General features: G+C 39.8%; 1 protein-coding gene across 2 annotated transcripts in view; it reads left to right on the top strand.

Annotated features, from left to right (window-relative positions):
- Window positions 1-23,100, top strand: part of GCNT1 (glucosaminyl (N-acetyl) transferase 1, core 2) — a 24,379-nt gene extending 1,279 nt beyond the window's left edge. Inside the window, exons 2-3 of one of the 2 annotated variants that reach the window (XR_001145121.1) lie at window positions 19,083-21,012; window positions 21,377-23,100. Coding sequence is in view for 1 of the 2 variants with exons in the window: in XM_012721137.1 (XP_012576591.1) it covers window positions 19,219-20,505 (1,287 nt within the window). In the remaining variant the exon portion in view is untranslated. Of the gene's footprint in view, window positions 1-19,082; window positions 21,101-21,376 lie in introns of those variants that run through there. The other variant, XM_012721137.1, reaches the window with a different exon arrangement.

Raw genomic sequence — 23,100 nt, 5'->3', positions numbered from 1 at the left:
AAAAAAATAAACAAAATTTGGTACTTAAAAGTTAGGTCCCAGGAGAATTGTAGAGGACTCCTTAAAACCAGGGTGGCTGGGCCCTCCCTGGTGGCGCAGGGTAGTTCAACCCCTGCCCCGGATACACATGGCGTGGCAGACCACTCCTAACCTGTTCTGTCCACTGCTCCCCTCAGCAGTGTACTTTTGACAGTTGGCCTGTTCTGCTCCCCACTCTGTCTCTGGTGAATCCTCTCACTGCCCCTGCACCTCTAGCCTATACCCCAGTTCTGTATGCACAAATAAATAGATCTTTAAAAAAAAAACCAGAGTGGCTGTGGCCACTTCCTCTCTATGACCATGTAGAAATTCTTGGCCAGTGTTTCCAAAGCTGAGTTTTTATATATCCCCCAAATAGATGAAAAAGAAAAAAAGAAAAAAAACCTTAATTTTAAGTATTGGTCTTGTTTAAAAAAATAAACAAAATTTGGTACTTAAAAGTTAGGTCCCAGGAGAATTGTAGAGGACTCCTTAAAACCAGGGTGGCTGGGCCCTCCCTGGTGGCACAGGGTTAAAGCAAGGCACTAAGAAGCTTAAGTCACTTGAGCATGAGTTCAACCCCTGCCCCGGATACACATGGCGTGGCAGACCGCTCCTAACCTGTCCTGTCCGCTGCTCCCCTCAGCAGTGTACTTTGACAGTTGGCCTGTTCTGCTCCCCACTCTGTCTCTGGTGAATCCTCTCACTGCCCCTGTACCTCTAGCCTATACCCCAGTTCTGTATGCACAAATAAATAGATCTTTAAAAAAAAAACCAGAGTGGCTGTGGCCACTTCCTCTCTATGACCATGCAGAAATTCTTGGCCAGTGTTTCCAAAGCTGAGTTTTTATATATCCCCCAAACAGCTGAAAAAGAAAAAAAGAAAAAAAAACTTAATTTTAAGTATTGGTCTTGTTTAAAAAAATAAACAAAATTTGGTTTAAGCATTGTGCATTTTCAAACCTCTGCTTTAGAAATTGTTGTACATGGTGATTACATGATCAGGAGAATGAAAATGTCTGACCTCTGATGTAGTGGTTGTATGTTATTCATGAATGAGGTGTTAAGAAGCAGAAATTATTGAAACAGAAAACTATTGAAAATGATCTCATCATATAATTCAGGTGTGTTTCTGCTGGGAACCATATGTACTCTGCATCAACTCTGACATGATGTACATGGCTTCAGGCAATTTCTTGCATGTCTCTGGCAAAAAACATGTTAGACCATAGATTTCCAGTTTTAGCACTGTTGACATTTTTGGCCAGATATTCTCTTATTAGCATTGTCTGTGTAAGACCTGGAGCCCTATCCCTGCCCTCTGTTCACCGGATACCAGATGTCCTCTCCTTCCAATATAAACAATCTAAGTGTGTATACTGCCAAGTGTAATCTGAAGGACACAGTCCAAAGGAGGGAAAAAATGAGCCAATATTTAAAATTTGTTTGTGCTAACCTATAAAGTAAACACAATTAGCTTTAAACTTCTAGAGAAGGGGAGCCTCCCTGCTCCCTGGTGGAATGGTTATCAGTCTCAGTGCTATCACAAGGAAGGCCCATTGTGATTGTTTGGATTCTGCCCAGGGAGCTGACCCATATATAGCACAGCAGACCTCTCCTGTCTTGCCCACTGCTCCCCATAGCAGTATCTTTCAGTAGATACACCTGTTCTGCTCCCCAATCTGTCTCTGGTGAATCATCTCACCCTCGGCACCTCTGGCCTACACCACAGTTCTTTTAAGCAAAAATAAAACACTCTTTTAAAAAATAAACTTCTAGGGAAGGTATTTGTAAAGTTTACAAATATCTGCCATTTTAAAACATTATATAATAAAGATGTCTTTATTATATAAAGACATCTAAGTGTATCCTGCTAAGTTTTACCTTAAGAAGAAGTGTATGGGTTGGATGCTACATAGTTGTTAAATTTCATGAAGTTTAACACATTGGAAACTAAAAAGGAATTCTGTAGTAGTTTTAATTTTCTCCTTTTTGTACACTTGATGTCTATGTTTTTAAAAGTTTATCAGTTATTAATTGGCCAGACTTGATAAAATTGACATAATCCCTAATAGAAATCAAGGCCAAAAAAATTTAATTGAAGTGAAATTGCACTATAACACCAGATACTTAAGGGGCCAAACTGAGTCTTACTGTATAATTTGCAGGGTGTCTTTAAGAGCCCCAGTAGACCACCAGCTTTAAATAAGAATGCATCTTATATAACCACGGTTATTTCAAGGTCCCTGAGTTAGATGGGTCCTGAAAGAGAGGTTTCTATTTTCAAGACATTCTTTCTTCTGACATGAGTTATATATATCATGTAGGGTTGGTTCTCTCATAAAGTTAGGGTTTCTCAGACCTCAGAAATATGCAGTTGCTTTATTGCTGATAAAGTTTTTCATTTCCTAGAATAAAATTCTACTGTGAACGTGATTTATTCAGTGAAGCTCGGGTTTAAAATTTTCACTTGGTAGCGAACTTAATGTTGTATATATACATGTAAATTTTCTAAGATGCATACCTGAAATATATCTGGCTCCCAAGAAACCAAACAGTAACCTGCCAAGATAAGAAGAATATGTGCCTGTGACTTTTATTCCCTCCAAATTGAGATTGGAAAGACTTGAATGTGCTCTACTACTCCTGGGAGGCAGAGGATAAAGATAGGGGAATGAGAAATAAACAGTGCAGTGAGATTTCAGGGAAGGTGAAAGAGGATGGATTCCAGATTGCAGGTGGAGAGATTGGTCTTTGATAGAACAGGGAGGAGGAGGCTGAATAAAGAGGCTTCAATGTGGGTCTAGAATTTTGAAGACTTCTCTTTTCTCTCAAGGAGAAAGCAAAAGCATCTGCTAAGTTGGGGGGGGGGTGTGTGCAATCACTTATTTCACCAAATACTATTTACAGAGCATTTTCTAGTAGTAAACTTTGTGATGGATTTCTTGCAAAGGATTATGATGATGTTGATTGCTGTTAAGCTTGGCCTATGTGATATAATAAGAAATACAAAATTGATCTTTGTCTGTGGCTCTTGACATAGCTCCTGAAAATTCTTGGAATTTCCTGGGTGATAGGAATAGCTTTTGTTATTCATCCAAGAACCCTTTTTATACTTGAGTTTGTACTGCTAATCAGGTGACTTAGGCTGGGAGCCCTTTAAGGTAGCCTGCGGCTGATCACCAGAAACATCTAGTGATTAGAGGGTTGGAATGTTCAGCCCTACCCACTGACCTTTGGGAAAGTAACCATGCCTAGAGATTGGGTTATTACGGCCCTTAATGCTGTTAGGAGAGCTTCTGGGTAAAGGACCACACACAACCTGGTGCTAATAGGGTGTAACTCAGGACAGGACTATGTCTCTCACACCCTCCCCCCAAATGTCCCTTTGAACCTCTTCATTTGACCATTCCTGGTTTGCAGACTATACTGAAATGGTAGTAGTAAGTAAGTATTCTTACTTCTCTGGAACCATGGTAGTAGATTTTTAAACCTGAAACCCATCATGAGAACCCCTGAATTTGTAGATAGCCAGGGTACCCCACTTACAGAAGGTGTTTGAAGTGGGGACAATATTGTGACACTGATTGGTGGGATTGGCACCAACTTTGGGGGGAGGTAGTGATTGAATGACTGACTGAATGAATACCCAGTTGATGTATGAATTGGTCCCTGTCAGGAGGAAACAAACCACATTTAGTGTCAGAAGTATTGTAAAAATTGTTGTGGAACATCTGAGATAGTTTCTTCTCACCTTTTCTACAAGGTACTCCTACCTTTGAACTTATACTTGAGGATTACAGACAGTAGCGCTCAGAGGAGGGGTCAGTCTTGGGATGGACAGGACAGCTGCTAGTGGTGAGACTCCTGGAGGGGAAGGTCCATGTCCAGGTTCCCGCCACTGATCAAAACTCTCAAAAAAAGGACCCTAAAATTGGAAACAACAAAGTTATCTATTAAAATCTTTTAAGTAAGGGCTATATCTGAATTTTTGAATCTAGTTGTTAACTCATAAAAATGTGACATCTACTGACCAATTTGCTAGGACAGCTGATTGAAACTTAACCAGCTGAATTTCACCAAAAATCTTGCTGTCATTTGTGGATAAACGGAAGCGCTGAGAACACTTTACTGTTTCTCCAATATATCTGTCACCCCAGCCAGTGATTAAAACAAAATGGTAGAATATACTGAGTCTGGAAGCAGCCTTTCAGAGTATTACAGCATAGTCAATAAGAGTTATCACAAGTAATGAAGTGTGTTCATTACAAACATGAGTAACAACTTGTAGTCAGCAGGAATTTAGGTGATTAAATTAGCAGATTTTGTTTCTACCCTCATCTTTTTGTTTTGTGATGCACATAATTTTTTAGTACAAATGTACAATAGTACACACAATTTTTATGGAAAAACACCAATTGCCCCTAAATATTGGGGTATTTAGTCAAAGCTTTTACTTCTGGTAAGATGTTGCAGACTTACTATTTGAGTCAAAGTACTCTCAATATATACTTTATAGACATAGATGTGAAGATTTGAGAACATGACAAACTTCAGTCTAAAACTGCCTTCCCCCACAGCATGCCCCCCTCATGTTTACTGAGTAGAAAATAAAATTACTACTAGAGTTAAAAGTAAGTGCTGAAATGGAAAACTAATGAATACATTGCGTGTGTGTTCTTTCTTTTGAAATATCTACATTAACTTTTCTTTAAACAAGTCACGTAGCGCATGAACTTCCAGAAATCATGTGATCCATCAGTTACCCTCTGACAGTAAATGGTTTTATTTTTATTCACTTGTCACCTTAGGGCTGTTGTCATTGAACCTGCCCAAACCAGTTTGCTTTTTCTGATAAACATATTGTGGTACCAACTACACTTCTGGGCTGCTGGTGAAGGTGACAGTTCGAAATTCAGTTTCATGTCAGGTGCGCCCTGTGTAGCTTAAACTGGCAGGACCCTGCGGACCATCACTTGGAGTCGAGTAATCACAAATGTCCTGGGCTTAGCAGCTGGACCTGGACCTGGCTCAGCCCTGCAACATCCTCACAGCTGTATTGATGTGGGAGACTTGGTTTGCCCTTTTGACATAAGTGCAGCACGCGGCTAGCCCAGATCCATCCACACGCATGGAGCACCCTGAACTCCTCTTCTTCCTCCTTTTTTCACAGCTATTAGTTCATCTGAGAAAATCCAGTTCTAACACTCCTTATGCTTAGGTTTTGCATTTTAAATGCCTGAAGCACTAATAGTAGCTGCCACTGATGTGTGACCCCAAGAATCTGTCCCTCTTCGGGGGGCTGCTAATTTCCCTACCCTCCAGTTACAGATGAAAGCCTACACAGACGGAGACCTGGCGTTGCTGACAAATTATAAAAGGACATTATAGACAATATGACAGTGTGTGTTCATCTACTGCCTTTTGTCAGAGAATGTGTGAGTTTGCTGAAAATAGAGGAGGCATGACTGCATTTTACAATTTGCATTTTACATTTGCAATACAGCATTTTAATAAAGTACAAATCAAATTGAGCAGTTTTAAAGTAAATACCTTGCTTAATGTTGAAGACATTTTTTGCTGTTTTGAGGATAGTTCTCTCTGTATTGGAACCATTAAAAGAGGACCCATGTTTCATGATGAATGCCATTTTGGCAGATTTACAGTCAATTGATTATGCTCAGTAATACTGTTTTTAGAGTGGGTTTAAAAGTGACATATTTGCTGGGCTCTCCCTGGTCGCGCAGCGGGTTAAAGCACCACATTATGAAGCTCTTCAAAGCCACTGCAGCACGAGTTTGATCCTGGCCAGGGAGGTCACCCACATGTCATAGCAGACCTCTCCTGACCCACCTGCTGCTCCCCTCAGCAGTGTACTTTGTCATTCTGCCTGTTCTGCTCCCCATTCTGTCTCTGGTGAATCCTCTCACCCACCACAACTCTGGCCTGCACCCCACTTCTATAAGCATAAATATATAAATCTTTTTTAAAAAAATGTAACAGATTTGGGCCTCTCTGGTGGCACAGGGGTTAAAGTCTCAGCAATATCAAGCTGTCACTAGCCAGCCAGCCAGTCAGCCACTGTGGCATAAATTTAACTCCCGACCCAGGGCCAAGGGGCTGACCCACATGACACAGCAGACCTCTCCTGTCTTGCCCCACTGCTCCCCTCAGCAGTGTGTTTCAGTGACCTACCTGTTCCCTGTTCTGCTCCCCACTCTATCTCTGGTGAATCTTCCCCCCACTCCCCTCAGGCCCCAGTTCTTGTATGCATTTTTTAAAAAGTCTTAAAAAAATAACAAAAAAAAAAGTTAATGATTACTTGTTGGACAGGGATTTTGGGGGGGGGGGTGATATTTGAATTGCATTGACAAAGAAAGTAGGAACCTGAAGTAGGGGAAGGTTCTAGGGCCAATGGCCACAGAAGTGTCAGGTTTCACAGTGGCACTGTGGCAGTGAGGCAGAGCAGAGGACCTGCTGAGGTGGCAGAGGAAGCGGGCCCTGCTAGTTAACCTTGGCCTTCCCATCATCACTGACCCATAGAAAAATCACATGTGCACTTCAGCTGCCTTGTGAGGCAGGGGAGAGAGTGGGACTAACTGGGTTTTCTCCTTGCGAACTGGTAATAAGGTCATTTGAATTTTTTTCTTGGTGCAGTGAGTTTGGGAAATGCTGAATACTTTTTCTGGGCTAAGACGTAAGAAGTCCAGAAGTAGAAAATTCTGCCTGTCTTTAGGATTACATTTTTCCTAATTTATTGGACCATGGAATCTACTCGTAGGTAATTGCTCCCAGAGCTGGTGTTTCTAGCAGACTAGATGTTCTCTAAATTTCCTTTCAGTTCTACAATGGGAGCATTGTTCCCAAAATAGTTTTTAACTGTATTGACCAAGCCTATAATTTCCCCCTAGGCTCAGCAAATCACCATTGTGTGAACTCCTTGAGATCAGGGAGATGTAGTTTTATATAATAGATGTTCGGAGTGAAATTAAATTGAAAGTTTTTAGGTATTTCCATGTAAACTTGGAATAGTTTCTCCTTTGGGAAGTCTGAAAAAGTTACCTTTGGACATTAATTAAAGATTTGAACAAAGTCCAAGGAGGGAAAAGATAAACAACAATGAATAAATTGTTAATTTCTATTAAGGTGTCATTATGTGTCAGATACCAGTAAAAGCATGTTATAGGTTGGCTCATCTATTTTTTATAAAAATCTAAATTATAGTTGTCCAATTAAATTGCTTTAATTTATCATTTTTTTAAACTAAAGCATTTTTTTAAACTAAAGAAAGCTGAAGTGTGGAGATGTTAAGAGCTTACTAATGTGCCCAGCCTTGAGATGGGCAGTCTGGTGCCAAAGCTGAAATTGCTACCAAACTCCCCTTTTCCTCACATGTAAACATACTTAGGAGAAAATATTGAGCCACTAGTAGTCAAAGAAATTAAAAATAAAGATTCTGTGATACACTACTTTACAGTTGCAATGCTGACAAAGTAATTATATGCTATATGAATATGTAGTCCATAATTAAGGTAATTATATAGTAAATCTGGAGAAAATGGCTCTCATATTACTGGTGACAGTAGACGTCAGTATAGTCCATTTGGAAGGCAATCAAGAGCAATAAAATTTTTTAAGTTTTGATATAAGAAAACCAGTCTTGGGAATTCTAAGAAAATCCATACAAAAGGCAGGAGAAAACAAAACTATGAACATATCAAAAGGATTGTGGCTCATGTTTACAGTAATTTGGAAATGCCCTTTGTATTCAACCATGAGACACAAATAAATTGTGCCAAAAACAAAGAATACTTTTGGCTATCCATCAGATAGCATTGTGGAGAACTGAACTTTACCTGCTGTTACAGCTGAAAAAAGATGTTTGTAGGTAGTATTCCTGAACAGGTATCAGGAGGGAACATGAAAATGATGTGTACCTGAGTGGGACTGTAATGACCTTTTGTTTTCTTAGAAATTATCGTTACAATAATGCTTTGAAAAAAAATTAAGTGGAGCTTATGTTGGAGAAATGGGGCCATTTTATCTCAATTTTCAATTAGAAAAATTCTTGAAGTGAAAATGAAAATTGAAACACAACAGAAGTGTTTGAATAACCACCCCTCTCATGGTACAAAAGATGATTGCAGAGTAGGTTGGGGGATGTGCTGCTCAGAATTTCCCTGTGCACATTTACAACATATTTGGTGGCTTGTTACTTTACTGGGCTTATTCTGTACAGACTGAAATACCCTTCATCTTTGAATATGATTTCATCTCTAAAACCTTGGTGTCATTATTTGGAGACAAATAAAGCCGTTACTTGTAGCTTTGACAATAATTTTAAATTCTACCAGTATACCTAAATGCAATTTAGAGAAAAAGGACCATGTGACTAAATCCTGCCACTCGAGTTTATGAAGCTGTTTAGGAGGAGCATTCAATGCTCACTTGGTCTTTGAACGTGAAGGGGATTCTTATATATCTGAGGTTGAAGCCTTTAGGAAGAGAGTTGTGCCTGCAGGAAGGTTTGGAAGGTTTTAGGGCTTCTTAAAATGTAATGAAGAGGGGGAGGTACAATTTGAAGCTGGATATAACTGGATCCAGGGTGTTCTTGGGCAAAAAGAGGCTGCTCAGCCCTCAGGGGAATTCCTCTTTCTTTCTGGTAAACTAGAACAAATGACCATATTTAAAGCACCAAAGCCTCAATTTCTTTTAACTGTTCTAATAAAACTAGTGACTTACAGGGTGGTTGTGAGGATTATATATATAATGTATTTATTAAATGTGTAAACTATATATGTATAATTGTTTATGTAATATAAAACTAATGTGTGTCTATAATATATAGTATATATTACAATACATAACATTTGTCTTAATAACAATTGTATGTGTTATCTACAAATACATGCTATATGTTATATAATAAAACATGTCATAAGGTAACATGCTATATATATGAAATATATTTTAATGTATAACCTATAATTTAATGTATCTTCCATATGTTTGTAGAATGCTTGGCAAAATAACTTGTTAACTATTCACATTAACAATTTCCTTAGTTTTGAGTTAATCCCATTCTAAAAAACACTATAGATTCAGTATCAGTTTTTAAAGAGGTGAAAAAAGCATGACCATAGCAGTGAACACATAGTGAATCAGTGCATCAGATGCCTCTCAGTTTCAAAAAGTGTCAGTGTGAGGAGAAACTCAATGATCAGATTTGTGGAGGTACAGTCTGGTTAGTGTTTTATGTCACAGCGGGACTTCCTGCTAGCTCTACTCATGACACAGCCAGCCAGTAGTGGGCTTCCCTAGTCCCTCCCCATGACCCTTGGCTGAGGAAGGAACAGCCAAAGCAAGCAGTTTGTCACTCAGGAGTCGGGGAACCCCTACCTAACCCAACTGCTCTTGTGCAGAAAAGTTAAGAAAGGTAAGATCAGTCCTGAAGTTGTACTAAGAGGCACAGTAAGAAACCAGTTATTTGGGGTGTCTGTAGATAGTCCATCTGTAAGACCCGACATGAAGTGCTTCCAATTTATGTTACTCTTCCTATACTGCAATTTGGTGCATTTAAGTTCTGCACTTTAGTTTTCTTATCTAGAAGAGACAAAGCTAAAAGGTACATTTACCAAAAAGTTTCCAATTTTTGAAAATGGATTTTGAAATATTTGGATTTCTTCTGTCTTTTTATTTACACCCCATTTTGTTTATTTGCATTCCCTAACTACTAATATGATTTTTTCATTCTGATACTTCAGCACAATTGTAGGCATTCTTTTGTGCTTCAAAAGAGTGTATAAAACTTGTATGGGTAAATCTCCTATTTCTAACCCTCACTTTTCATTTTTAAGAGATATTGGTATTGCAATAGTAGCAATAGTCTTGAGATTTAATGAGACTTTTTTTCCCCTGTGGGAAACACAAACATTAAGTCTCATACACATAGTCCTGGAATCCCGTTTGAGATGACCAGAGATCTCTATAGTTTCTCATTTACATTTTTGCCTTGTTTTGAGCTGCAGCCAGGCATCTTCAAGTCTTGCTGTCTTTAGCTCTGCCCCCTATTTCTTTCTTTCTTTCTTTTTTAAGATTATTTATTTATGCATACAAAACTGGGTCACAGGTCAAAGGTGCAGGAGCCGTGAGAGGATTCACCAGAGACAGAGTAGGGAGCAGAACAGGCTGACTGATGAAGTACACTGCTGAGGGGAGCAGCGGGTGGGTCAGGAGAGGTCTGTCAGGTCAGGAGGGGTCTGCTGTGCCATGTGGATCACCTCACTGGCTGGGGATTAAACTCGCACTGAGGTGGTTACAGGTAGCTTGTAGTGCAGTGCTTTAACCCATTGTGCCTCCATCCCTGATTTCTGATGGCCAAAGGACACAGACACCTTGATGGGGAGTAGAGAGATGTTCTGGGAATAAGAGTCCTTAGCAGGTCTGTTCTGGTGTCTGGCTCTGTGGGTGCCCTAATCTCCTTAAAGAGCATTGTTCCTTAGCCTTACACATTCTGAATGTGGGTTGCTTTTGTAAAGGGTGGACAAGGAAAACATGTTCAGAGAAGAAATAACAAATCCAGTCCGTCTCTGGGATCTCTGTCTACTAATGGTTTGCCATATATTTGCACAGGGGATTTCCAGCATTAGTTCTTCTCAATTTCCTTTATTCCTGGGGATAAATTAAGCATTTTTTATTATTGCTGGGCAAAACTTACAGAATGGACAAGGAGACCTGCAAGGAGAATATCCCTAGAGTCAGACCACCCTGCTCTGCTTCTTACAGAAATGTTCTGCAAACTGCCAGGCTGCTGCTCAGATGGGGTTGGATGGGCTCTCTGTGCATGAGCATTTCAGACATTGGGCATCATTTGGGGTAGATGTCCCCTTAATTAGTTCATCTGATTTTTAAAAAGTTGAAATCATGCCCTTGTTGCCCATGCCCATGGTGCCATAGATGTCCTTAAAATCTGTTCATTATTGTGATTTACCTTATTATGATACACTCTGTATCATCATAATGGGAAGAGTTAGGACAGTGAATGGCAAACAGCTTTTATTTCTTGCTTTCCTTCCTCCTCTTTTCAAAACTGTTCTTGTTGCATGTAACAATCGCTTCCTTTCTCCTTTCTTTTCCTTCAGGCTTCTACTTTCTAAGCTGACACAGTAAGACACTGAAGAACGTTTGTTTATGTGTAATAACATTACTCAATATTTATCCAATAATTAATTGAACAGGAAACAATCATTTATTTGAAGATAAATGTAAACCCTTCACATATGATCATAGTGGTCTTTGTCTTTTTCTTTTGTTCTGATGAAAAGCCCCTTCATGAAGCCTAGTATGTGGAACAGCAGTGTTTTATATTTTTGCAGTTCTCTTTGCTGTTTGGCTGAATGGAACATACTTACTTCTGTATTCCTTTTGTTGAGAAGTCACACAAGGAAATGAAACTTACATTCTGAAGATAGTTTTGAGGTTCACTGTATATTATCATAGTTTTTGTTAGACCACAATGGCAACGCATTATACTACAGATAAACTGATTTCAGGGGCACACCATGGCTTCTCTCATGTGCTTTCCTCCCTTAGATCATGTCTTATATTGATATTATTTACTACATACATTTTACTTAACTCTGAACTTGAGCTCAGTTGTTGAAATCTCTTCAAAGTCATTCCTGTGCAATATGTAGACCTTCTATAGCCGTTTGACCTTTTTCTTCCTGGAATGCCTACATGTCCTGGAATCTCTCTTCCCTGTAATCCTGGGAATATTTATTGCCTCTTTTTTAATATATTGGATACCTTGATTATTAGGTCTTTCTTCTTCTCCTTTTAAGATTATTTATGCTCACAGGAACTGCAGTATAGAGCAGAGGGAGCAGGGGTGAGAGGGCTCACCAGAGACAGAGTGGGGAGCAGAACAGGCAGATCTACTGAAATACACTGCAGAGGGGAGCAGTGGGTGAGACAGGAGAATCTATTAGACCATGTGGGTTACTTCCCTGGTTGGGGATCGAACTTGTGCCACAGCAATGGCTGGGATAGCTGGATAGTACTGAGACTTTAACCCAGAGAGGTCTTAGGGGTTTTTTTTGTTTGTTTGTTTTAATTAATGAACAAAGCTAAATTTTAAAACCCAGGTTAAACTTGGGAAATGAATAACAAGGGTTTCACATATGGCAGTGTTGTAGTTAGAGGAGGAAAATATAATTTCTGGTTAAATTGCTGATCTGGTTCACAAAACTGAGCAGAATAGAATTTGATGTCCAGTGAGGACAGGCAAATGTAACAGTGCTTTGGGTGGAGACACATTTTTATCATGACAATCTTTAGGGAGTTCCTCTTTCCATTATGGAAATATGAATGGAACAGTAAATTTTTACAGAAGTTCTTATGTGCAGGCAATTTGAAATCTCTGGTCTTGACTAAGCAATTTCTACATTCAGGTACAGAGCCATTTATTTGGATTACATTGTGCTTTAGGTTTATCTTCCATAATTTCAGTCCACAGCTGTCTTATCTATGCTTTCCATTTCTCTAGGCATTCTAGTTTCATGCTGGACTCTGGCCACATAGTTGGAATAGTTCCAAGTCTCCTGTGTATTTTAGTCTGACCATAAGTAACAGGTTGGCCTTTAAATTCTATTTTTTACAATGCCTTGAAAACTGTTATCAGTCATTTAGGCTGTGACACCCACATACTCTCCAGGGCAAAAAGTGAACAGCAAAAAGGACTGAGTGCCTGATTTGACTATAGCATTATCTGTTATACTGATGATTGTCACTTCTTGTTTTGGTTGCAGTTCTAGCTCTTGGGGAGCAGAACCGGCAGATGTATTGAAATACACTGCTGAGGGGAGCAGTGGCCAAGACTGGAGAGGTCTGCTGTGCCATGTTGGTCACCTCCCTGGCCAGGGATTGAACTCATGAGGTAGTGGCTGTGATAGCTTCACAGTGCCATGCTTTTACCTCTTGCACCACGAGGGAAGCCCCCTGGTTCTCAAAGCTGCATAGACGGTGCTTCATTCTTCAGAAGACAGTTTACTTCATCAGTTGACCTTTAATTTAATGAGAGATGACAAATGGGATATTTTCTTCACAAAGATGCTCATCCTACCAAGTGCCACTCTTGCCAGAGAAAATTCCAGTCATAAGTCTGATACCTGTTCTATTTCTGTGTCCTGAGCAGTGCCCACGCCTCCTAGCCCATGGCCCAGAACCCGAGTGCAGGCTGGCTGTACCTGGATGCACACTGAATTAGGGGCCTCTTAATCTTATTTCATGACTGCAGTAGTTTCTTTCACGTATATCTCTGCAGATAATAAAGCTCGGGTTTTTCTTCTTTCTTTGACCCTAATTTCTCCATTGATCCAGTACCCCTTGGGAATTAATTTTTACCAACTTCTTCCCCTTATAGTTTACATGTGTCTTGTAATGTGATTTTGCTTCTCTTTCCATCTTTAAGGAGAACCTTATTTCCTCCCGAATCCTGATACCTCTCTGATGAATAGAATGAATAGCAATGATGTCAATGTTGTAGAAGTTAGACTTTCTGCAGCCTTGACACCGCTGTTCTTTATTCTCTTGGTATGCTGCTTGAGATAGCCAAGTAAGGGAGCTGGTCTAGCCTACAAGGGTGAGACATCCAGGACCCGGGACAAGTGTGAACAAGCTACAATGAAACCTCCAATCCTGACACACCTCCATGCAGGTAAACCCAGGTAAAATCAGAGTTCAACCAAGCCTACATTAGTGAGAAATAACAGGTGGTTTTGTTCTAAGTCACTGAGGATTATGGTTGATTACATACCAATGATTAGCTGATACCCTCTCCATTAGTTTCTGTTTATTTTGATCTCTGTTGGGTCTTGAGCTTTTCTTGTCTATCTGGTAGTCCTCTATTGTTTGAGGCATGTACACGGAAGGTATCCACCTGCCTTTCAATATTCTGGAAACAAGGAAGTTTGACTTAATTCCCTTGTTTTCAGGTCAGTAATCCTTCCCTCAGCTGTGCTTGGTAATCGCCAGGTTAGATTCCTTCAGTTTTACATTTTCCAGTGTCTTTGCTGGGTCCAGGACTCCAAATGCATCGGGGGAGTCACCTGGGGCTCCCAACTGCCTTGTAAATAGGTTTTCAACCTATTTTTAGTTTTTAACTCCATTTCCTCACTGCTTCCCAAGGAATTGTGCTGCCAATTCTTGAGTCTTTGGGGGGTGGTTTGTTGGGGTGAGGAGGTGGAAGCTGTGTTGTACATTGGGTCGTTTCTCTTCTTTCCCCACTCTGTGTTGTAGGTTTCAGCTTTCTGAGACTTCCCAAATCAGCTAGGATTCATCCCTTCCAGCTTTCAAAATGTTGTCATTTCTTAAGTTACATTCATTGGATTTGAGGGGTTTGGACTTAAAAAAAAATAAATCACTTTCATTTCATCTTTAAATCATCCGTTTAAATCTATTCTCTTGATAGGTTTGTACCTGTTGCAAGTGTAGAGAACTAGAAATTGAATTCTTTGACATGCAAAGTGAACAGGGACAGATATTAAATTTTTAGCCAAAGAACACGGACTTCCCTGGAGAGTGACTGTATTTATTCAATGAAGGTAATTGAGTTATTCTCTGCCATCTCCTGTGCCTGGTTCTGGAATGAGGGTGCTAAAGAAGGGTGATAGGTTTTTGACCTTTTTTTCTTTCATCACATCTAGCTTTAGTTGCAATATGTCATCTAGAATATCCCCTTCTGAGTGAGACACAGAGGCAGAGTCATAAAAGGTCCCCTATTATCAATGTTTTCTTAGCTCAATTCTGGCAGATAACAGGCCATATTGTGGAGCTTAGTGTTACTAATCTTGGTGCTAGATTCTGAGGGACTTCAAGAGCTTTTCCTGACCAGTCTGGAGAGACAGGCACTGTTGAAACCTCAGAAATTTGGTATAAGGGGAGGCCTCAGGGAGTGTGGCAGCTCACTGAGTCACACACAGCAGTCCAGAGACCACCCTTAAGGCAGGCAAGTCTGTGGGTGGGGGCAGAGACAAGCCACCTCAGATGAGGTGAGGCCATGGAGGGGAAATTACTCCACCCCCATCGGATCTTTGCTTCTTGCTTAGGGTGGCATTTGAGCAATCTGTGCTGAGTCATGATCCTCTGAGATACTCGTCTGGCTTTGGCATCACTCACAGCAGTGTGCACAGCAGCCTCTAGGTCACATAACAATAGTCTCTGGAGAGGTAAATGGAGCCCTGACCAGTATTCACTGGGATTAGAGAAGCCAGCAGAATTAGACCTCAAAGCCTTCTGCAGAAGGGCATTCAGTTGTGGCATCTTAGAAATACAAAAATAATCTTAATGCATCCAGTTAATACCAACTAATTTTCAGTAATATTCAAAAGCTTTGCTCTAATATAGCTCTCTTCTTTTCTCCTTTGGACTATTACTTTTCTCCTTTGGACTATTCCTCTTTAAACATTATAAGCCAGGTGGCACAGTGGGTTAGAGCACAGCACTGACAAGATGACTGTGATCACTTCAGTGTGAGTTCGATCCCTGGCCCTGGAGGTGTCCCACATGGCCTCAGGCCTCTCCTGTCTCACCTGCTACTCCCCTCAGCACTGCACTTTGTCCATCTGCCTGTTTTGCTCCCACTCTGTCTCTGGTGAATCCTCTCACCACCCCTGTACCTCCAGCCCATACCCCAGTTCTGTATGCATAAATAAAAATGAAATGTTTTTTAAAAAATAATAAGCCTGTCAATATCTTGTTATAATTATTCATTCAGTTGCCTTTAAATTCAGTTGGGGGGAAAAGTTGCAAAGAAAGCTACATTTTCTATAAAAGTATACTATTCTGAATCTTTATTAGTGATGTGGAGTTAAAACTACTGGGTAAGACACTGGGAATGTTTTGATTTGTCATTGATTTATAACGACAATTTTGCTGACTATAAAGTTCTTTGTTGACTGTCTTTCTGTGCATTAAATATGCTATCCACATCTTCTCGATTCTATAGTTTCTGATTTGAAGTGTTCTTAATCATTTTCAGGACTTCTTGTATAATTCCTTTTCTCAAGAGGAATCTCTTAATGTTGTACCACGTCTGTGAGCTTTGATATAACCACGCAATAGTGTCATACAGAAAAATTTCAGTGTCCTAAAATGCATTGTCTTTATAGCTTTGCCTTTTCCTGAATGTTATATAGTTGAATGTATGCAAACTTTTTAAGTTGATTTTTTTTTTTAATTCAGCAGTGTGCATTTAAGTATCCAACATGTGTTTGTATGATTTGGTAACTAGTTTCTTTTTAGCACTAAGTAATATTCCTTGTTGTGCTACAATTTGTTTCTTCATTTACTATTGGAGGGCATCTTGATTGTTTCTAATTTCTGGCAAATATCAATAAATCTACCACAAATATTTTCATGTGAATGTATATTAGGTAGTTGGGTAGATACCTTGAAGGATGATTGCTGTGATAATAGGCTAGCCAGCATTTAACTTCATGAGAAACTTCTAAGTGATTATACCATTTTGTGTATTTAAAGAATTTTTAAAGCAAACTTGGGAAATTGGGCCAAGTTTAATGAGTTGAAATAATAAACTTGGTACATATCAGCAATCGATACACATTTGCCTCAAATTACTCCTTCCCAGGATAAGTACGCATATTATTCTTAGCAACTGTACTTATTTGTGAACGTTTCACCATTCTTAGTAAAAATTGTCTTTTGGGGGGGCCTTCCTGACGGTGCAGGGATTAAAGTTTCAGTGCTACCAGGTTATAGCCAGCCACTGCAACCTGAGTTTGATACCCAACCAGGAAGCTAACCCACTGATAAATTTGATAAATGCTTAGTCTATACAATTTCTCAAGTTCTAATTTGCCAAGTACAAAAATATGTTTCACAAAATGGGCTACTTTGGTTTTGAATCTTCTAGATTTTTAGCACTCAAGACAAAGTTTTGATCTTTACCAATGCTTGTTTAAATAAAAATTCAAGGGGGCCTCCCTGGTGGTATAAGGGGTAAAAGCATAGTACTGTGAAGCTATGTGCAGCCACTATAGCAGAAGTTCAATCACCGGCCAGGGAGGTGACCCACACGGCACAGCAGACTGCTCCTGTCTTGCCCACGGCTCCCCTTAGCAGTGAATGTCAGACAATCTGCCTGTTCTGCTCCCCACTCTGTCTCTGGTGAATCCCCTCACCCTCTCACATTTGGCCCATATCCTGTTCTTATATGTATAAATAAATCTTTTTTTAAAAAAAATAAAGATTCAAGATTATAAATGAAATGTATAGCTTAAGAGGAAAATATTACAAGGTTGATCACCCTGCATGTCAAGCAACGTTATAAAATGACAGGCCTGTCAATGTGGGATTTAGAAATATTTGTAATAGCCGCTTACAGTTTTTGTTTAGTCAAGCCCAATGCCTGAGTTTCCTCAGGCATTTTAATGGACTTCCTTTTCTATGTACAGGCCAGACTTTCATGTTTATTTGTTTTGTGTCTTATGATCTTTTGTTTGTTTGAAAGTGAACATTTATAATGTGCCATTTCTGGTAATCAGATTTCTTCCTCTGCCTGATGCAAAGTTTGTTGTTGTTATTTGTTTAGTAACTTGCTTGGATTAATTTTCTAACTTCTGTGTCTCTGTGATTCTCTGTTCAGTAAGCTTAGAGGTTATCTAGTAACTAGGCAGTCGTTTCCTAACATTCTGTGGACCAATTAAGGAGCAGGAGTTGCTCTATTGTTTTTTTTTTTTTTTTAAAGATTTATTTATTTATTCATGCAGAACTGGGGTACAGGCCAGAGGCTCAGGGGCGGTGAGAGGCTTCACCAGAGACAGAGTGGGGAGCAGAACAGGCAGATCGACGAAGTACACTGCTGAGGGAAGCAGCGGGCTGGTCAGGAGAGGTCTGGCTCGCCATGTGGTCTCCTCCGGGGCAGGCGGGAATTGAACTCATGCGGAAGTGGCTTCAGATTCTCAGTGCTGTGCTTTAACCCACTGCGCCACCAGGGAGGGCCTGCTCTATTGTTTTAATGGCTAAGTATTTCAGCAGAATCTCCCAATGCATTTCTAATGCAGTTTTGGAGGGGAGGGAGAGGTGGTCAGGATGGTTGGAGGATGATGAGCATCATATTCAAGTGCAAGATTTGCTTTATTGGGTTGATTTTTCAACGAACTTGACATATACTTTGGGTATAAATCTGGTGGGCATACATTTGACTGCTGGAACAACAGCACCTGTTAGTTGTAGGACCAATTGCCAAATTATAAAATTCAGTTTTTGAAACCATTTGAATTCTGTATGCATTCTATATAAGGTACATTTCAATTCTGGAATTTGAATATAGAGAAAGTCTGTCCTAAATTACAATCTGTGCACTACTGTTGTTTTCCTACAAGGTTTAAAGTAACCTGTTATGACCAAGGCAGGAAATGCAAGTTTATCCATTTTGAATTATGCAATATGTTCTCTTACTCTGATGCCTGCTATGGAACTGAACTAAGTCAGGTCAACGCAGAATAGCCCCAAATCTGGCCAGAGATCATCTGAGCCCCTCTGGTCCATTCAGTCTTCTTTCAAAGAGTCATTTCTGAATTTCTCCCTAAATATATCCCAGTCTTAACCTGACAAATATATATGATCCCAAACCTCTTATTTTTTCAGGGCTGCTGATGCCAGCTCTGATGGGTGTTTTGGATATATGTGGAGGAACTCAGATTAGTAATAAGATAAAGGCAAGTAGTGCTAATCATAAGTGGCACAGGATCAAGAAATCAGCAACTGTGAAGAATTCAGAAATTACAGCTTAGGTCTTAAGCTGTGTTTTACACCTCAGTCTACCTGAGAGGCAAAATTTGTACGATATCATAGTGCATCCTTGTACTCAGCTTTTTTATTTTTTTAAGACCAGTATGGCACTAATACTAAAGACTGAGTTTCCTAGAACAGAACCTCTTTTCTTGTGAGGGCCCCCCCATTTTTTTGTTTTATACACATGATCTCATAACCAAGAGGAAGATGTTGTAAAAGACAATTTGTTCTCTCTGTTTTTCTTTTAGTATTATTCTCCATTTCAAGATGCCTATGCACTTCAGATAAATACAAACTGACAACTCTCAAGGACAGGACAGAGGAAATATCATTGCTGCGTGAAGCCTGCCCTTAAGAGAGAAAAGCCCCTGATTATATTTTGAAATGCTGCGGAAGTTGCGGCGGAGGAGACTTTTTTCTTATCCCACGAAATACTACTTCTTGCTCCTTGGTTTTTTCGTGATCACCTTCTCTGTTTTAATAATTCATCAAAAGCCCGAATTTGTCAGTGTTGGACATTTGGAGCTGGATGGAGAGAATCCTGGTAGTAACATTAACTGCACTAAGATTTTACAGGGTGATGTAGATGAAATTCAAAAGGCAAAGCTTGAGATTATAACAGTGAAATTTAAAAATCGCCCTCGGTGGACAACCTATGACTATATAAACATGACCAGGGATTGTACTTCATTCATCAAGAATCGCAGATACATTGTCGAACCTCTTAGTAGAGAAGAAGCAGAGTTCCCAATAGCATATTCTATAGTAGTTCATCACAAAATTGAAATGCTTGACAGGCTCCTGCGAGCTATCTATATGCCTCAGAATTTCTATTGCATTCACGTGGACAAAAAATCAGAGGAGTCCTTTTTGGCTGCAGTGATGGGCATTGCATCCTGTTTCAGTAACGTCTTTGTAGCCAGTCAGTTGGAGAATGTGGTGTATGCATCGTGGAGTCGTGTTCAGGCTGACCTCAACTGCATGCAGGACCTCTACAGCATGAATGCAAACTGGAAGTACCTGATCAATCTTTGTGGCATGGATTTTCCTATTAAAACCAATCTGGAAATTGTCAGGAAACTCAAATCATTAATGGGTGAAAACAACCTAGAAACGGAAAGAATGCCAGCGAATAAAAAAGAAAGGTGGAAAAAGCATCATATAGTCGTTGATGGAAAGCTGACAAACACCGGGACTGACAAAATGCCCCCGCCTCTGGAAACAGCTCTGTTTTCAGGCAGTGCCTATTTTGTAGTCAGTAGGCAGTATGTGGATTACGTACTCAAGAATGAAAAAATCCAGAAATTCATAGAGTGGGCAAAGGACACATACAGCCCAGATGAATACCTCTGGGCCACTATTCAGAGGATCCCTGAAGTGCCAGGGTCACTGTCTTTAAGCCACAAGTATGACATGTCTGACATGCATGCAATCGCCAGGTTTGTCAAGTGGCAGTACTTTGAAGGTGACATTTCCAAGGGTGCCCCCTACCCGCCCTGCAATGGGGTCCACCTGCGTTCTGTGTGTGTTTTCGGAGCAGGGGACTTGAACTGGTTGCTGCACGTTCACCACTTGTTTGCCAATAAGTTTGACACGGACATCGACCTCTTTGCCATCCAATGTTTGGATGAACATCTGAGGCATAAAGCTCTGGAGGAATTGAAACACTGACCATTGCAAGCATTCTTACACATTTGAAGGATAGATGCGATGCACCTTATGTGATTCCGATGCGCCTTTAATAAATCCATAGGGGTCGCTGTTTGGGCCAAGGACTCTGAATCATCATGTTAAGAAAAGCTACGTGGCTTCTGCAGTGCATAGTTGTTAGAAGGGGTTTGCTGTTGATTGCTGACCTATAGTTAACCTTGAGGTCCTCACCAGCATTGTGGGGCGAAGAGGCCCAGGCAGCCAGAGAAGAGACAGCTGCAAGAATCAGCCTATTAAAAAACCTCAGGGACTTAATAATACTCTAAAATTTGACCTGTGCCAAGATTACTTAGCCTGATTTGAATAACTTTATAGCAACAAGTAATTATAAAGATGTAATTTATCTTGTAGGTTTATGTGTTGAAATAGGAATTTGACTATCCTCTAAATGATCCTGTAAATCTATACTGTGTAGCATGAAGTATGTATGTCATCTCAGGGAACTCAAAAAATAAGACACGATTGAAGGTAAGTATTTCTGACTGAATTTTGCTTCTTACCGTGTGTATGTGTGGGTTTTTTTTTTTAAAAAAGAGTTTCTAGCTTAGTCGATTCTGTGAATCATCTTAGGTGTATTAGAAGGGATGTCACTTAAGATACCTTTGTTTATTATAGTTTTTAGAGTAGTACTCAATTTTTCCAGGTGTTTGTCAATTCCCATCACCCAGAACTTTCTATCTGCTGTGTAAGAATTTGTCTTTGTGCTGCTCCATAGCGCTGTTTTAGTTTTCTTGTGTGATCCGATCTACACTAGTGTAGAGAACTAAGAAATGATATGGTGAGTGTGGGGGGAGTAGTGGGTATTACAACCAGCAATTTGCACTCTCCCCAGAAATGAAGGCTCTTCGGATGGTCCTGTGTCCAGCCTCTTACAGCCTTTCATCCCTGTGTCGCCTGGGCCTCCGCTGAAGTGGTCTGGTCTCCGACCTTGCTTCATGTTACCAGCCATCCGCTATTCCTAGGCCGGTTGTTCCTGAGGCTCTTTCCCACCACCTACTGTGGAGAGGGACAGGTGTGCTGCCCTTCCAGGCAGGGCACTTGAATGCCTGAGGAGCCTTTATGAAAGGAACGTTGGGTTTGTGTGAGGCGAGATTATCTCCATATCGGCAATGCTCAGCCTATGGTTTTTACTCTACATTTTCACTAAAAGATATGATTTGAGGTTGCGATTGTCCTGCTGTCTCATACTTCAAAGTAGTAAATTAAGATTTTTTTAAAGTTTGCTGTTTGCTGAACTGATGGACACTCTTTTCGGCCAAAGATCTAATGGGAAATAGGAAGCTTTATCATTTACCTGAGGTTTTAAACCAGAATCAAAAGGATGATTTTTTTTAATACAGCAAACTTAAATGGTACATGAGAAATTCACATTATCAGTTTTTTCAGGCATTCAACTGGGAAAACTTTATTCCTCAAAATTAGAAACCATTTTCATTTTTATCAGTAGCTTTGTTATTCTGATCCTCCTGAATGGTCACATTTTCAAGTATATTGCTGTTGCTTGTATGATTTAACATGATTATTCGACCAAGAAAAGCATACTTGGTTTGAAACTCAGGAGATGACATCAGTGAATGCAGTCTATACATAATGCTGTCCCTGTTGGCTTCTAGACCAGTTTGTTCTTCTAATGTCAGAATTTTCTCCCATGTTTGCTCTCTTCAAAGAAAGGCTTTACCTTTGAGTTAGGGCATTAGTTCTTTACCCTAAGACCACTGGTTTTCAGTGATCCACACTTTGTGTCTATGTCTTGTATTTTTTTTTTGCTTCATAGTGTCTTGTCTGACAGACTTTATTCACATCATAATTTGAAAATTTACAAATTTCCTGGAAAGCGAAAACAATGGTACAGTGAACAAATCGAGCCCTTGCCTGGAGTCAGTGGTTGTTGGTATCATGCCCACTGCTGTTAATTGTATGGAGTTTTTAAATTTAGCAAAATTGAAAATTATTCCACGTTTTCATCTTTGCACTCTTACTGTAGTGTGACTGCATCTGATGTACATTCAGACTGGCATGTCTTAAGGGACTTTTTTTCCTCACAGACACAAAAAATTGGGCTTTGGAGTCCACTTCCTTAAGTTTCATAGTAAAACTGGACACATTCTCTTTTATAGCTGTGATACCTCCTCACTCAAAGGTACCTTGTTGCTAATACCTGGTTTTAGAGTTTATACAGAATTTGTTCACTGGGTCTCTTATTTTACACTTTACAGCATAATGTAAGGTAATTGGTATTCATGCTACTGGGGTGGGCAGTTTGAAGAATCAAGCAGGGCTTCAGAAAGAATCTTGTAGCATAGTCAGGAAGTAAAATGGAAATACTTTGGGAAAGATAAATTATTTAAATAGATTCACATGTCAGCTTTTAAATAATAAATTCTTTTTATAGTTATTTATGGTTTTTACAGGGAATTATAGAAATCATTCACAAATACTTAAACAACGTAAACTGCAGTTTTGTGGTGGATATATCATGTCAAATGTAAAATAAATGCAAGACTTCCTGGCAAGTGTGAATGCACATGGGTATGACTGAATGCATTTGGAACTAGT

This window comes from Condylura cristata, unplaced genomic scaffold (assembly GCF_000260355.1).
Source record: "Condylura cristata isolate star-nosed mole 26May11 unplaced genomic scaffold, ConCri1.0 scaffold00006, whole genome shotgun sequence".
Classification (NCBI taxonomy): domain Eukaryota; kingdom Metazoa; phylum Chordata; class Mammalia; order Eulipotyphla; family Talpidae; genus Condylura; species Condylura cristata.
This window is presented reverse-complemented; position numbering and strand designations above follow the sequence as displayed.